The sequence below is a fragment of the Solenopsis invicta genome, chromosome 13, assembly GCF_016802725.1.
Source record: "Solenopsis invicta isolate M01_SB chromosome 13, UNIL_Sinv_3.0, whole genome shotgun sequence".
Lineage (NCBI taxonomy): Eukaryota > Metazoa > Arthropoda > Insecta > Hymenoptera > Formicidae > Solenopsis > Solenopsis invicta.
The window spans coordinates 2,212,446-2,226,990 of NC_052676.1; the positions used below are offsets into that span (position 1 = coordinate 2,212,446).

General features: G+C 36.5%; 4 protein-coding genes across 5 annotated transcripts; 3 read left to right on the plus strand and 1 right to left on the minus strand.

Moving 5' to 3' along the window:
• The first annotated feature begins 29 nt into the window (after positions 1–29).
• On the plus strand, positions 30–3,083 carry LOC105202270 (pentatricopeptide repeat-containing protein 1, mitochondrial). Its single transcript, XM_026137607.2, has 4 exons — positions 30–291; positions 564–1,792; positions 2,140–2,445; positions 2,840–3,083. The coding sequence occupies exons 1-4, from the start codon at positions 201–203 to the stop codon at positions 2,933–2,935; spliced, it is 1,722 nt and encodes a 573-aa protein (XP_025993392.1). The 5' UTR covers positions 30–200; the 3' UTR covers positions 2,936–3,083.
• Positions 2,936–9,210, minus strand: LOC105197082 (protein virilizer). 2 transcript variants are annotated; one of them, XM_026137606.2, is made up of 5 exons: positions 8,809–9,210; positions 8,106–8,218; positions 7,643–8,009; positions 3,518–7,136; positions 2,936–3,364 (listed from the first exon to the last, which is right to left on the minus strand). In XM_026137606.2, exons 1-5 carry the CDS (start codon positions 8,860–8,862, stop codon positions 3,072–3,074), a joined length of 4,446 nt encoding a protein of 1,481 aa, XP_025993391.1. In that variant the 5' UTR covers positions 8,863–9,210; the 3' UTR covers positions 2,936–3,071. The 2 variants fall into 2 exon arrangements, with proteins under 2 accessions (XP_025993391.1, XP_025993390.1); XM_026137605.2 differs by having other exon boundaries at positions 3,518–7,139.
• Positions 9,211–10,786: 1,576 nt separating this feature from the next.
• On the plus strand, positions 10,787–12,356 carry LOC105202224 (active regulator of SIRT1-like). The gene is made up of 3 exons (XM_011170631.3): positions 10,787–11,197; positions 11,534–11,682; positions 12,111–12,356. The coding sequence occupies exons 1-3, from the start codon at positions 11,032–11,034 to the stop codon at positions 12,228–12,230; spliced, it is 435 nt and encodes a 144-aa protein (XP_011168933.1). The 5' UTR covers positions 10,787–11,031; the 3' UTR covers positions 12,231–12,356.
• Positions 12,357–12,552: 196 nt separating this feature from the next.
• LOC105202225 (nicotinamide riboside kinase 1) lies at positions 12,553–13,679 on the plus strand. The gene has a single exon (XM_011170632.3). The coding sequence runs from the start codon at positions 12,775–12,777 to the stop codon at positions 13,348–13,350; it is 576 nt and encodes a 191-aa protein (XP_011168934.2). The 5' UTR covers positions 12,553–12,774; the 3' UTR covers positions 13,351–13,679.
• Positions 13,680–14,545: the final 866 nt, after the last annotated feature.

Here is a 14,545-nt window from a genome sequence, read left to right on the forward strand (position 1 = left end):
CAGTTGGCTATTCTTAAATTTCAGCCAATCAGAGGTAACACTAATGTGTTGAATGATGCAAATGTGGAGTAGTGCCATGTGTTTATAATTTTATCTCGCTTATCCTGTTGAAATTCAATATAGCTTGTTCCACTGTTATAAAAAGCAAATATACAAAATAAATTCTTTTTTTCACAAATGCAAATATTTTTATTTATAAAATGTTTTGTCAGAAAATTCGCGCGTTAATTAAACTCAAAAGCGTCATAGGTTATGTCAATGAATTAAATCACTTGATCATATCAAAACAATGTACGTAAAACAATTTAACGACTAAATATTTTTATTTTTTGTTATATATATTCGCTCTTTTCTAAATATTTTTAGAAAAATAACTTAATTTTATGCATATAAAATTTTTTTCATATTTCTTTTATTCATTTCTATATCTTTATTTTTATTTATTTTCTTGTACACGTAATATGTTGAAAAGAATTTAATAAAAATAACTACATTATATAACAATTAATAGGCAAACAATTCTTATATAGAAATAATGTTAACACAATGCATTTATTTTGCAGATGGGATTGGGCATTTACAGTTCAGATTGCAACACCCGGTCAGCAATTTTTGTACGCAGAAACTTCCGAAGAAGGCGGATGTTTTTGGAGATATCTCGGGCAGGAAATTCGAGCGCTTTCCATTGGACAAGCAGGAAAAAGAGGAAGAAGAATTTCAAGATAAAGAAGCAATTGTTCCACGTCGACTGAAACCAAGTCCAGGCCAGTACGCCAAGATGATCAAGTCGCATATAAGTAAGAACGATTTGAACTCCGCTTTGAAGGTGCTGAACTTGATAAAGGAGAACCGAGACAAGCCCACGCTGTACCTGTACAACCTCCTGTTGTATTCGTTCGCCAAGCAAGGTGACATAAAGCGATGCTTCAGTTTGTACAACGAGGCGAAGAAGCGTGGGCTGCAGCCGAATGCGGCGACCTACACCAGCCTGATTAACGCGTGTGCTATGGCCAACAACAGCACAATGGCTCTGGACCATTTAAATCGGTTGCGACAGTCGCTCTATTCGGCGCAGTTCCCACTGAACGAGACGCACTACAATGCCATGGTGAAGGCGTACAGTTGGCACGGTCAGATCACGGAGGCCTTTCAATTGGCGGACGAGATGAGGGACAGACGTATTCCCATCGGAGAGATAACATACAACTCCCTGTTTCATGGAGCGATCTCGGACAAAGAGGCTGGCCTGCGACACGCCCTGATCGTCTGGCATTTAATGCGCTTGAAGAATATCAAGACGAGCCTGATTACTTACAATCTTCTCCTGAGAGCGATCAGAGACACCAATCTGGGAAACTTAAAGCCTGACGATGTTCTTCTCTCAGGACTGGACCAAACTAGAATTTCAATTATTGAAGGCGACAGGCCGGATTTGTTGGCCTCTCCGCCTGTTGTGAGCACACTTTTACCATTAGAAAATAAACAGAATGTTATGCAAAGCGATACCGATGCAAATACGCAGAAAACGTTGGTAAATTTGAACGATGTATTTGTCAGCAATCGTCTGATTCTGTTCGGTGGCTTAGAAGGATTTCTGAACCGGATGTTCAACGACGGTGTTAAACCAAACGCCAAAACCATTACGCTGCTCCTAGATTTAATCCCCAATACGACATCCGCTGAAAATCTACTCACCAAAATTGCAGATGAAAAAAACATCGAACTGGATATCGATTATTTTAATATGCTCATTAAGAGACGTAGCATGCGATTCGATTATAAAGCTGCAAAGGTAAAAAATTTCTTATATAATTATGATTCTTAATATAAATTGATTTGTGATAATAATTATAGGATCACTGCACCTGTCACTAATTTATCAATAAATGAGTGTTTAAAAAAAATATATTAAAATTAATGAGATTTCAAAATAATAAATTGCAAATTGATATTTTTAGATCTAATCTGATTCTATTAAAATATTTTTTCACTTGAAAATTATATTAATATAAATTAAATAATTATATTAACTATATTAAATTGTTTTTATTTGTTCATTGACTGATGCAGTGATTTTACATAATTCCCGATATAAATATTAGGCGATTCGAATGTTATTAACGCAACTTGGTAACTTAGGAGGTGATAAGCATAACAGAGAAAAAGCAGCTTTCTCCAAACGTAATGACCTTTGGGGTCTTGGCGCTCAGTTGTCAAGAATGCAGAGATGCCAGAGAGTTCCTGGAAGGACTAGAGGCTTATGGATACAAACCGAATTCTGTAATCGTGGGCACTCTCATCGATACGGCTTGCTATAAAAAAGATTTTGAATACTTGTTATTTGTAATGAAGTATATGACGGAGAACAAAATGAAACCCGATAAGAAGGCCATCAATTGTCTAAAGGAGTTTTCAGAAGAATTATCGAAAATAGAGAAACCTACAGTACGTCAATCAAATTTTTTATAGCTGTTGTTAAAAATTAATATTTTTTTCCTATGCTTAATTCTCTCTCTCTTTTTCTCTCTCTCTCTCTCTCTCTTTCTCTCTCTCTCTCTTTCTTTTTCTCTCTCTCTCTCTCTCTCGAAAAATATATGTACACACTAAAAAAAGTTATTAACTTGACTAAATTTTTTTACTCAATTAGATTTTTTCAGTTCAACTATTTATTTGATTTAAATACATGAAATACTTTAATTTCAGTTTTAGCATTTATGTATTTAACTTAATTACATTTAATTTAAATACTTGAACTGAAGAAATGAATCAAGTTAAAAAAATTTAATGAATAATTTTTTTTTAGTGCACACACTCAAATTTGTATAAATATATTTTCCAGGGAAAATACAAACTCCGAAAACTGAAGCGTTTGGAGGGAAACGTCGAGAAATTCGAACAGGAGTATCCCAAATGGCAAAAGATGATAAAACAATAGTTCATTACAAGATAAAATATTATTTCTGTAAAATACAGCCCTTGAAAAAAAATTTGTATACTGTTGTTGACACAATTGATATGTTTTGTAAATATACACATATGTACGAAAGGAAAGGAAATGGACAGTAAATAAATTAGCGAAGATACGTGGGACGTATTTCCTGTGTCCAAGGTCGACTCCTGGTACCGCTGCTGATAGTGCGCGACGGGCACGTTCCACGAATATTAAGCTTATTGTATCCGGTGGGACCGGTTGGTTGTGCTCCACAAGTTTCCAACGCCACGAATTCGTCCACGTGAAGAGACGGAGGTCTCGAAGTGTTGGGGGGCCTCGATCGAAAGGGATCAGATCCTCTGCCTACCCCTCCGCCTACTGGACCACCTCGTAGGGAATTTGAGAACTGTGTCCGCCCTCGTACTGGTGTCACTAAAAAAAAAAAGAAAAAAAAATTCGTCAAATCTTCAATCAAAAGCATCACGTATCTCAGCAAAAAAAAGATATTTATTAGAAATTGTTTACTTCTTTGGACACTTTTCAATATGAAAAAACAAAGATCGTCTATCAAATACTTAATCTTACCAAACGGCTGTTTCGACTTGGCCATTGGAGAAATCTGCTTTTCCACCCTACTTTCCTGTTCTTCATCCTGGGGTTTTGATTGCAGAGGTTGAATGGCGTCATCAGGAGGTATTTTAGAACATAAGTTTTGCGCCTCCGCTAACAGATTAAAGTCAGCAGGCAATAATTCAGTAGCGAGCGCCAACAAGTCTACCGTAACTTCGGTTTGCGTCTGACTGGCCGCGAACGAGAACTTCTTGGGTCGAGCCGGGCTGTTATTAGTGCAAAGACGTCTTTGTGAGAACTGATTCAATAATGCCTCCGGAGTGGGCAACAGAGGTTCCAACATCTCCGGGATAGGTTCTTTTTCTTCTTTCTCTTCGGCGGCTCTCAAAATTTCTATTAGCTCCTCCGCGCGTTTCAGTTTCTCTAAGGGATGATCGTTCTTCTCCCAAGAGATCAAAGACGTCAATTGCTGCGCACGCAGATGCAAGGTCCTCGTTTCCGAGTCGGAGGCAATCAGATTCTCCAAGAAAGTCACGGTTAATTTCACAATGGGGTTCGTTTCGGAATCTTCTAAACTAGACACGTGGTCCAGTAGCGCGCGCAAAGCGCCAGGATTGTTCTCCAGACAGCTCTTTACATGATACAGACCATAATTGTGGCTGCTGAGGGATAAGAGGATATGCAGCGTATTTTTTATCACATCCGTCTGGAACTTGGTGCTGATCGCTAAGATATCGATTAGAGCCGCGAGAATAGATAAAAGAGGTTCCTTGCTGGGCACCGAGTGCGTCAGTCTCTTCTCTAAAGGTTCGTTATCGTCTTGCACTAGACTGAGATTACAATTGCATAGAGTTTCAAAGATGCTGAGGATCTCGTATTGCACATTGACATCACTGCTACTTTTCAGAGTGGAGCACATCATCTCGATGACCGGTGGGTATTTTTGATCAGACTTTACCTGCGCTCTGGACGCTGGACTGGTCAAAGTCAGCAAAGTAGCCTTCATAGGCGCGTGTCTGGCCAGGTCGCTGATCAGAGCGAGAATAGGAACATTGTTTTCCAGAGGAGTGGCAGCTAGAATACCATCTAAAAGGCACCTACCAACCAAGAGAGCCGTCGGTGCTGCCAGATCGCTTAACTGTTTGCAAACTGTCGATAAGAGAAGTAAGACGTCGCCGTTCCAACTCGTGCAGAGTAGCCGAAGAGTTTCAGTGAGATTCGCGGCCTGAGCTTGAAGATGTGCCGACCAGAGCTTTCTTAGACCTAGAATCCTCGTCGCATCTTCAGTGTTGGTCTCTTTTGGTGTCAGAACAGACGGTAACAGGCGAGTTAACAACTTTAGACCCGGCATAAAGTTGCAAGGACGGAGAGAGATCATTTTTAGAACTTCGCCCAGCATCTGAGTCCACAGTGATTTAGCCACGTTGCCGGAACCGTCGGAATCAACGGCCTGGGTGAATACCAGGAGCGTTCCCACGATTTCTTCGGACAGAGTCTGTACCATTAGATTAGATGGAATGGCTTCAATCAAAGAATATACTCCGAGCAACGGAACGACAGCGGTGAGATCTTTGAAGTCAGTCGCCATGCACTTGACAAGTCGCTCGAGCAGCGCTCTGGTCAGCTTCACGCAAGGAAGCAACAGGGCAATTAACGCCATGCCTCTGCGACCAGTCAGGGCAGCACGATGAAGGAATGGCTGTTCGTAGAACTCGGACACGTTTGCCATTACAGCAACCAGAGCGGTGAGGCCGTCGGCGGCGAATAGTTGGGTCAAAGCATTCCTGTATTTAAGTTCAATGTATGGCTCCAAGGGATCGACGTCGTTATTCGATGGGAAGATGAGATAATGCAGGATTCTACAGGCGGTGATTAGCTGACCGGGAAGTGACGCAGCCTTCTCGGCGCTTTTCCTGATAATCGTCACCAACAGAGAAACGTCGCCGTAATCCCAATGAGAAGCTTGAGCTGCGACCGTTAAGTACGGTGTCACGTCCCGTAGGGTGACGTGCTCGCGAGTTTTGTCCAGTATCAATTCTGCACGGTTCTGGAAGATCTCTATTCTGTCGGAGTAACGAACGACCGCAGAGATCACCTCGGCGGCGAACTCGCAGAGATTCGAATCCGACAAGAAAGGGATCAGAATATCTATGAAATCGCCCAGAGGAATTATTGTGAGAATGGCACGCAAACCATCTGGAAAAATGAGGAAGGAGTGTAGTTTCTTCAGGATTGTCCAGTCGGAAGTCTGTTTCAGGCGAATCAGGCATTGTGCAACCTGAAGACGCCATGCCAGAATACGTCCGGCGCCTGGTTGCTCGTATTTCAGAGCTTTCAATATCAATCGAACTACTTCGACCTCCTTTAACAAGTAGAACAGGCCCTCCTTGGTATTCGAGAGGTGCAACAGGAAACGGCGGATTAACTTGCTCATTTGCAAATCGCAACCGGGAGAAGATAACGCCAGTAGAAGATGATGGGCCAGCTTGTGGTATTCGAAATAAGCGATCAGATGAGCACGAGGGTTGCGGGTACGCTCTCGCTCGAATTCCATCTGGGCGCCAGCCGGCAACTGGCGTTTAGGCTGCGCCATCAACGTCGGTGCGCACACGTAAACATTCATCAACTCCGCTAAACCAAACTCGTCGAAATTCTTAATCTCTTCTAGATATTCGTACACGTGGACCTTGCGGAAGAGCGAGCTCAGGGCGTATTTGAGCCTAGCCAGCTTCGCCGTGTCGAGCATCGTTAGCGCATTTCTGTACAGATTATTTCGCAGAAACTCCTGTACGATAATCGGGCTGATCAGTGCGGCATCGAGAGCTCTTAGAGCAGAGAGTTTCACTGGTAACGCCACGTTCTCGCGCATACAAAGAGATAGTAATTTATACGGAGCTTCGACTTTCAACAGAATCTCCGGACCCCTCGATAATCTGCAGAGAGCTTCCGCCAGGCGAACTCCCACCTTCACGTGACGCACTTTATATGCTGGTTGTGGTTGGGCCCTCGCGAGCTCCATATCCAAGCCAGCATTGACCACGTCGGTCAAGTCATTGATATCGTTTTCGTCGGAGTCAAACGGGCCTAACATGGCGCACAGAGTCTCGCAATTGTGAACGAATGTTTCCTTTTCCTGACCGGACGCATTGTAGAAATGCGAGACCGATTTCGAAAGGGACTGTAGAATCTCTCTGATTTTCACCAGGGTCTCGCGGTTCACGCAAGTGTCCTCCAAGCTTCCCAGCTTCTCTAAACTCAACAAGTCTGGCGGCACTATCGAGTAGATTTCATCGATCTGGGACGCCTCGCACTCGAATTCGGCTGTGGATGGGACATCGTCGGTCATTATGTCCTCATCTGATAATATTGGCTCGAAAGGCTCGCCAGTTTCCAGTGGCTCGCCAGCTTCCTGTTGCTCCGCTTCCTCTTCCTCGGCGGAGATGGACTCGGGGCTCAGAGAGATCAGAGATTCGGTGGGAGGGGACAAAGGTCGCTTCGACGATTTTTCACCCGCGTTAGACGTCTCTTCCTCCCATTGTCGCGAGTCCGTCTTTCCCGCGTCCGAAGTGGATGTCCTGGATGGCTCCACCACCTGGATCGGTTGTGGCGATGGAGTTGCCGTTACACATGTTTCCTGCTGATATAGTTGTGTGTTCAAATTCGAGTGAAAATAGAATTAGTTAAAAAGATAATGAGGAAAAAATAATTACGACATAATTATCTATCTTATAATTATCAAATTAATATGTTATCAAAATTAACCCTAGAATGCTACTCATATTTTTCTTACTGCTCTAGATGAAAATTTATTTCGTTATTTATATATTTATATTTACTTGAATGTAGGTTACAGTTTATTCATAATGTTATAAAATCCATTAATTTATTTTATTTTTTTTAAATTCTATGGGGATACTAAAATACACTGTATATTAAGATCTCTCTGGAATTTTTAAAAATAAAATAAATTGAGACTTATTTAATTCAGGTACCTTATATTAAATTACATACTGTATCAAAATTAAAAGACATCTAAAGCATGATATGTAACATTTTTTGCACACTTTCTGAATATCTTTAAACATTTTTATTGTTTGAAGTTTCGTTCAAATAGACGTTAGCAGTGTTAGATTTTCTTACCGATAAATTCGTTTGATGCTGATTCTCGTAATACCATTCAGACTGCTGTTCGGAAGAAATCTGCACCGTGTTTTCAGGATTTTCTTCTATGGAACTGACGCACGCGGTGGAGCCAGCTGCCGAACTGATGGCTTCCTGGGGATTGTTCAGAGATTTTGTCAAAGTACCATACACAGCCAGTGTTATAGTGGTGTACCATCCTCTTAGCACCAATCCATCTGTCGGTATTTGCTTCCGTTCGCATTCCAGTTGAATATGGATATTTTGTTTGTACTCTAATCCACCTAGAAACTCAAAAGTGGAAGCCCCGGGTTTGCTGAGATCGTTTACAAAGAATTCAATCTCAAATTGCGAAGGATTGGTCGCTCTAGAAGGAAGAATAAACCTCATTTTATTTCACAGGTTTAAATGCTGATATGATTAATAAAAACAAAACTACGTTTTTTATATCAAGCGTAATTACCCAAGTCGTACTCCTCCTGGAAAGTCTGCCTGTACTCTGGCGCCCAATGGAATTATTCTAACTTCACTGATATAAACAGGCTTGGGAAATTGCACCAGGTCCAAATTCAATTCCTGAAAAAATAATTTCTTTAAACATCGCATCATTTAATACTTCATAAAAATTTAAAAAACAGAAATTATTTGTGGAGTAATATATTCTTATACAATTTTGTAAACAGTTTTATTTTTGAAAGCATTGTTTCTAACTTTAGTGTATACATACATTCAAAAGAAAGAAAAATTAATAGATCAACTAACTTTTTTCTACATATAATGCGTATAATACAAAATGTAACTAAATTCGTAACAAACGTACATTTCAAATGTCGACAATAATTCTAACCATAAGAAATCAAACCTTTAAACATAAATAATAATTATCATAGTCTCCTTTCACAGATGTTTTGTTTTATGCATTTTTCAGGCAATAATTACAACATGCATTACAATAAAATTTGTGAAAATTATTCTTTCCGGTAAGTCACAACAATTATAACCTCAAAAGCACAATGTTTAAATATGTTGTGAGATAAACCGTGTTAAAAAGAAAAGTATTTCTTGTTAATAAGCAAGAAATATTGTTTCAATTTCAATATATTATTCGTGTAAATTTTATCAAAATAACTCTTTTCAAATTTAATTAACCTAAAATGTAAACAAACCTCCGAAATGTCGTGGGAAAATGTATCGAAGAACAGCAATTCGATGTTATCCATGTCTCACGAGTAAACACGTTTGGTTAGCATAACATCTTAACAATAAATAAATTTAATCTATTCTATCTTCCATCTATCCTTTTTTTATTCCGCCGTTTTTATTCAATATTCGTATTCGCCTTTATTTGGTTATAATGTCAAACTAACACATTCTGCACGTCAAACGCTTTTCCGTATAATTGATAACTTAATATATCAATATACGTGTTATAATAAATATTACACAATATCTCGTTATATTTTTACTGATATCGAATTGTTATGTACAAATCAAAGTTTGGTATTACTCCATATTACTTCGTATTTATCATCTTTTCGCAGCCATACGGTGGTACATCAACAACTCGAGGTGCAGCACCATTTGCTCTTGCGAGTGTGCAAAACAATTAATTTTTAATAAGTTTTGTTTAGTATATGATAGATTTTTTCATAAATTTACCAAGGCGTGGTTTCAACATTATCATATTTTAAATATAGTTATTTTATATAAAATTTACGAGTTCATCATATACTAAAATAGAAAACATTGTAAAAATTAATATTGTTGTTAAGTAGACATTTGTTGCTTGCTTTAATTTAATATGTTTTATACTTATTAGTTCAGTAAGGCAAAAGATTTTAGCAATAATTTTATGAAATGTATTGTTCTGTTCCACATGGATTTATGACTTAAATTAATTTTAATAAATTTGTTTTATACATGCCATTTAACTTTAATTTAATTTAGATTATAAAAATTTTGACTTTAATTCTGATTTTACACAGTAATTACAAATTTCTTTACACAAATAAAATAACAAAATTAAAGAGGGCAAAGGATAATTTCATATTGTTAATAAAAGAAAATTTTAACTCGTTAAACAATTTTTTTAATGTAGTATTAAATGTCAAATAAAAAGATTTCTCTATTCTACTAGTAATTAGATCACGTTGCATGTGTCTCTCAAAGCTTCGAAAATTCGTCAAAGTTATTAGGAAAGTAAAATATGACAGGAGGAAGTAGGTAACACCGCAGAAATGGCACCGTCCGTCCGATTAAACGGCTCGAAAAATCGTCAGAGTTATTAGGAGTACAGAATTAGCAAGTAGGTTTACTGGAATAGAGGTAGAATTTCCCCCCTCCATAGGGAGAGAAGCTACGCGGTAATTGGCTAAACCTACAATGATGGCTTCCGGCGCCGGCCAATAAGAGCGCTGACTAATCAGCGCGTTGATACTAAGTAATATAGACGCCCTCACCTCGAAGACGCTGACCAATCAGCGCGCCCGTACTGAGTGATAGTCCTTCCCACCAGGACAACGCTGGCCAATCAGCGCGCCAATACAATACACACCTAGCGTACTTTCGGGCAACTTCCTTGCTCATTCTGCTCTCCTGATATTTCCTGATATTTCAGACAATATTTTTCGGTATTGTGAACGCTGCAAGACGCAATTCTCGCTTACCTTAATTTATCAACACACCTTCTAATAACTTTTACCGAGTTTTTAAACGACTTAAGAAACGCATCATTAAATTATTAATTTAATTTAATTATTAACTAATTTTTCTTGTAATATGTATAATAAAAATAATCTTTATTAAAAATTATCTTGTCCAACGTAACATCGAATGGAATCTTTGAGAATTTAAGTTTCATATAAGGCAAAAGATTTGAGCAACTATATTTAATGAAATTATTAATGTAGCAATAGCAAGCGAAAGATTTCAATGATAAATGAATATATTTATTAAATTGTTTATAATTAAATGAGAATAAATTAAAATAATTAAATAATAATCTAATACTCTATTTTAAAAACACAAATTCTTTGCTTTAAAAACACAAATTATAAAAGAAAATGTGTGTTTTTAAAACAAATAATTTAAAGCAGAGAATTTGTGTAATTAGAGAATATAATTTATTATTTACACATATCAAACTCGTGCACTTTTTGCATACGCATATGGTCACAGACGCATGATCAGTTCGTTACTTATGTGCATGTGACAGATTTCCTAACCTAGTCGTCAACTTTAGTGCTTGATATCTCGGTGTCTCGTGCGATAACGTGCCGAATGAGCCTAATTTTGTTAAAATTAGAGGTGGTGGAGTTATTCTGGATAATTACTGCGATTTTTAACAAATAATTTGCATTATTATAAAAGTCAAGTTACTGTATCGTGAAATGTCAAATTCTCTCGTGCATAAAAGCTTAGAATTGTTAGGCTACGAAAGGGAGGTACAGAGGTTACAAGGTGAATCGAAGAAAAAACGGAAGAAACGTAAAGATACCAAATACAAGGGAGTCTTAGATTTGATTCCTATTAAGCACAGGATCGTCTCTAAAAACGGTAAGACAAGTTATCAGTCGTTTAAGCATATATGATCTGATAGATAGAAATGATAATGGGACTATCAGACTCTCTACATCATCTAGATCTAGAGTTCCTCTGTGACTCCCACCAAAGATTACGAATTTAAAAATCCATATGTATGGGTTTGAACTCGTGACCTGTCACATGTTGAGAGTCTGTTGCTCTCACACAAAATTACACGACTTTCTGTAACGTAGTAGATGTATTTTATAGAGATTTACTGTTTCTATCTTTCATATAATGGAAATTATTAATAATAAAATTATAATGAATTATTTTATTACAATCAATTTCATATTGCACTTTTTACAGATCACGATACAATTTTGGACCGATCCAGCAAGACTACAGTTTATGAAACCCAAAAACGTTTAGCTGAACAAAAAGATCCTACCGATGAAAATGTACAGCGACTCCTTTTACTTAGCAGTAATCATCTAAATCCTAAAACAGCAAATAACGTATGAAAAGTCAATCATGTTTTATGAATTTATTAAGCCTGTTTCTTACATATTTTATAACTATAATATCTTGCTTCTATAGAATATATTAATATGTTGAGAATTCTATATAACATATTGAGAGAATATATAGAATATATTGCTTCATTATATTAGCCAATAAATTTTGTATTTGTATTCTATATTGTACTTTACACTATCAAATATATAAAGATGTGATCTATATGATATGACATCTTTAGATATTTGTTTTAAGTTACAAAAGTATATGTATATATATCTGTATTGAAAGAAACTTGAACATCTATTTAAAATTTCAAAGAAATAATTTTTTTAAATGGAAATATACAACAAAAAATGGGCTTATTGCGAATAGTGTACACTTTTGAAATATTCTTGATTAATCCATGAGATAATTTATTTTTTAGCTGCTGCAACGTGCTGTGGGAAATAAATACATTCCAGAACAGAAGAAACCTAAGAAATCAGAACAAACAGCTTTCACGGAGGAAGACTTTAAGAAATTTGAACAGGAATATATGGAATAATATTACAAGGAATAGTACAATGTGAACAAATTTTTAATAGAAACATTAATAATGTTTGATAGCGACCGTCAAAGAGGGAAAGTGATATTAATATTGACATTAATTTTGTTTCTCTACTATAGTGTGTGGGTAATCGGTTTGCCTTTCATCGACGATGATAGATTGAGATCTCTATTTTATTCGCACGATTTGGCCCTAATAATTCCTGCGAGTCTAGGATTAGTTTTTATTGGTGGTTTGATACTTTTTACCATGTATCATGTGAAACCATACTTGTTTCATAAAATAGAGAAAGTAGAATAGCTATTTAGAGTAGCAAGTTATCGTACAGCGACTATGTTATCATTGTAACGCGTCATCATGTACATTGCGTTGTGTAACACTTATACATACACAACACGTATACATGCACAAATATGAATGGCATAACAGTAAATTGATTATATAACGAAACTACATCGTTCCACATTGCTTTGTATTATTCAGTAAGAAAGATTCTTCTCTACACCACGTCAAGCACTATTACAGAAGTGGCAAATTAAAAATGTCGAAGCAGTGGCTTGTCGTTGGTATATCTGGAGCAACTTGTAGTGGAAAAAGTACGTTGGTTAATAAGATTTACGACAATTTTCCAACATCTATTATGGTGCGTCAAGACGATTATTTCTTGCCACCGGACGATCCGCGTCACGTTAAGATACAGGAATTAAATCACATGAATTGGGAATTAATAACGAGCCTGGATATACAGAAAATGTATTCAGATGTTATAAGGATACTTCAATCTCCTGAAAAAAATGCAACGGATCTGAAGACACTACTGATATTGGATGGTTTTTTGCTCTTTAAACATAAACCGATTGCAGATTTATGTGACCGTAAATACTTTTTAACGTTAACAAAGGAGCATTGTTGGCAACGAAGAAAAAATCGTGTATACGACCCCCCTGATGTACCAGGATATTTTGACAAAATAGTGTGGCCCGAATATGTTAAGCACAAAAATGAAATTGTACAAGACAAAGAGTTGTACGAAAGTATAACGTTCATCGATGGAACCAAGGATATGGAAAAAATTTATGAAATGGTTTCCAAGGAAATCAATCAATTATTATCTTAAAATTAAAAAAAAAATGTAATTTAGTTTAATCTTCTTATAATTAAATTTAACTTGTATAAGTATTATCAATCTCAAACAAAAAAGTTTTTTTTATACATTCCGAAAGATATAAAAAATTAAATTGGCATTGTAAAAATGTTTAGTGTTGCAAATTAAAAAATTTCAATAATTTATAATCTTGTAAAGAAACGTCTATTTTAAATAAGAAAGTCTATGTTCCATGTAATATTTACCAATCCACTTTTATATATGCGTGCACATGTGTAAAATTAAATGTGTAAAATTTTGTGCCTTAAGTAATATTAAAAATGCAATCATTTGCAATAATATAATGCTGTATATTAATTTCTATAGTCATAGCATGTATGTATAGTAATTTTAACAAAGAATTTTTTTGAACTAAGCAATTAAGTTTTGCAAATACTACAAGCTGGCTAGCAATTTGAAAAATTTAATTATTTTATAACAATTCAAGTCTGTTTATTGCATGCACTACTGAATTACATAGCGCTTTCGAGTGCAATGCAGTACAGTGAGTTTGAATCCAATCCGAAGTGGGTTTATGACATTAATAATTATTATTATTCAGAGAACGCCCACCATTTTCATTTTTGACGAAATTATAAGGCTCATTTGCTTGCTAGTGTTACATTAATGAATCTATCATATATTAACAAAGAAAACATAATAAAAATTAGCAAAGGCTTCTACACAAAGTTTCATTGTAAAATAACATTTTATAAAATTGTTGCTAAAATCTTTTACTTTACTAAAACTTTGATTCTCAAACGTTCCTTTTAATGTTACGTAGGCCAAGAAATTTTTCAATAAAAATTGCTTTTATTATACATATTGCAAGAAAAATTAGTTAATTAAATTAAATTAAATTAAAAATAATAATTGAATTATGCGTTCATTAACATCGTTTACAAAATCGGTAAAAGTTGTTAGAAGATGTGACGATAAATAAGGTAGGCAAGAATTGGGTCTCGCAGCGTTCAAAATACCGAAAAATATTATGTTTGAAATATCAGGAAGTATTAGAAGAGCAGAATAGGCAAGGAAGTTGCCTAAAGTACGCTAGGTGAGTATTGTATCGGCGCGCTGATTGGTCAGCGTCTTCGTGGCGGGGCCACCTTTATCAATCGTACCGGCGCGCTGATTGGTCAGCGTCTTTGTGGCGGGGGCGACTCTT

Excerpts from the sequence above, each read along its gene's own strand:
- LOC105202270 (XM_026137607.2), top strand. The coding sequence starts at position 201 with ATGTTTTGTCAGAAAATTCGCGCGTTAATTAAACTCAAAAGCGTCATA. Across the intron at positions 1,793-2,139 it reads TCGATTATAAAGCTGCAAAG|GAGGTGATAAGCATAACAGA; the intron begins GTAAAAAATTTC and ends TTGGTAACTTAG. Across the intron at positions 2,446-2,839 it reads CGAAAATAGAGAAACCTACA|GGAAAATACAAACTCCGAAA; the intron begins GTACGTCAATCA and ends TATATTTTCCAG.
- LOC105197082 (XM_026137605.2), bottom strand. The coding sequence starts at position 8,862 with ATGGATAACATCGAATTGCTGTTCTTCGATACATTTTCCCACGACATT. Across the intron at positions 8,010-8,105 it reads CCAGGAGGAGTACGACTTGG|AGCGACCAATCCTTCGCAAT; the intron begins GTAATTACGCTT and ends TCTTCCTTCTAG. Across the intron at positions 3,365-3,517 it reads CAAGTCGAAACAGCCGTTTG|TGACACCAGTACGAGGGCGG; the intron begins GTAAGATTAAGT and ends TTTTTTTTTTAG.
- LOC105202224 (XM_011170631.3), top strand. The coding sequence starts at position 11,032 with ATGTCAAATTCTCTCGTGCATAAAAGCTTAGAATTGTTAGGCTACGAA. Across the intron at positions 11,198-11,533 it reads CAGGATCGTCTCTAAAAACG|ATCACGATACAATTTTGGAC; the intron begins GTAAGACAAGTT and ends CACTTTTTACAG. Across the intron at positions 11,683-12,110 it reads ATCCTAAAACAGCAAATAAC|CTGCTGCAACGTGCTGTGGG; the intron begins GTATGAAAAGTC and ends TTTATTTTTTAG.
- LOC105202225 (XM_011170632.3), top strand. The coding sequence starts at position 12,775 with ATGTCGAAGCAGTGGCTTGTCGTTGGTATATCTGGAGCAACTTGTAGT.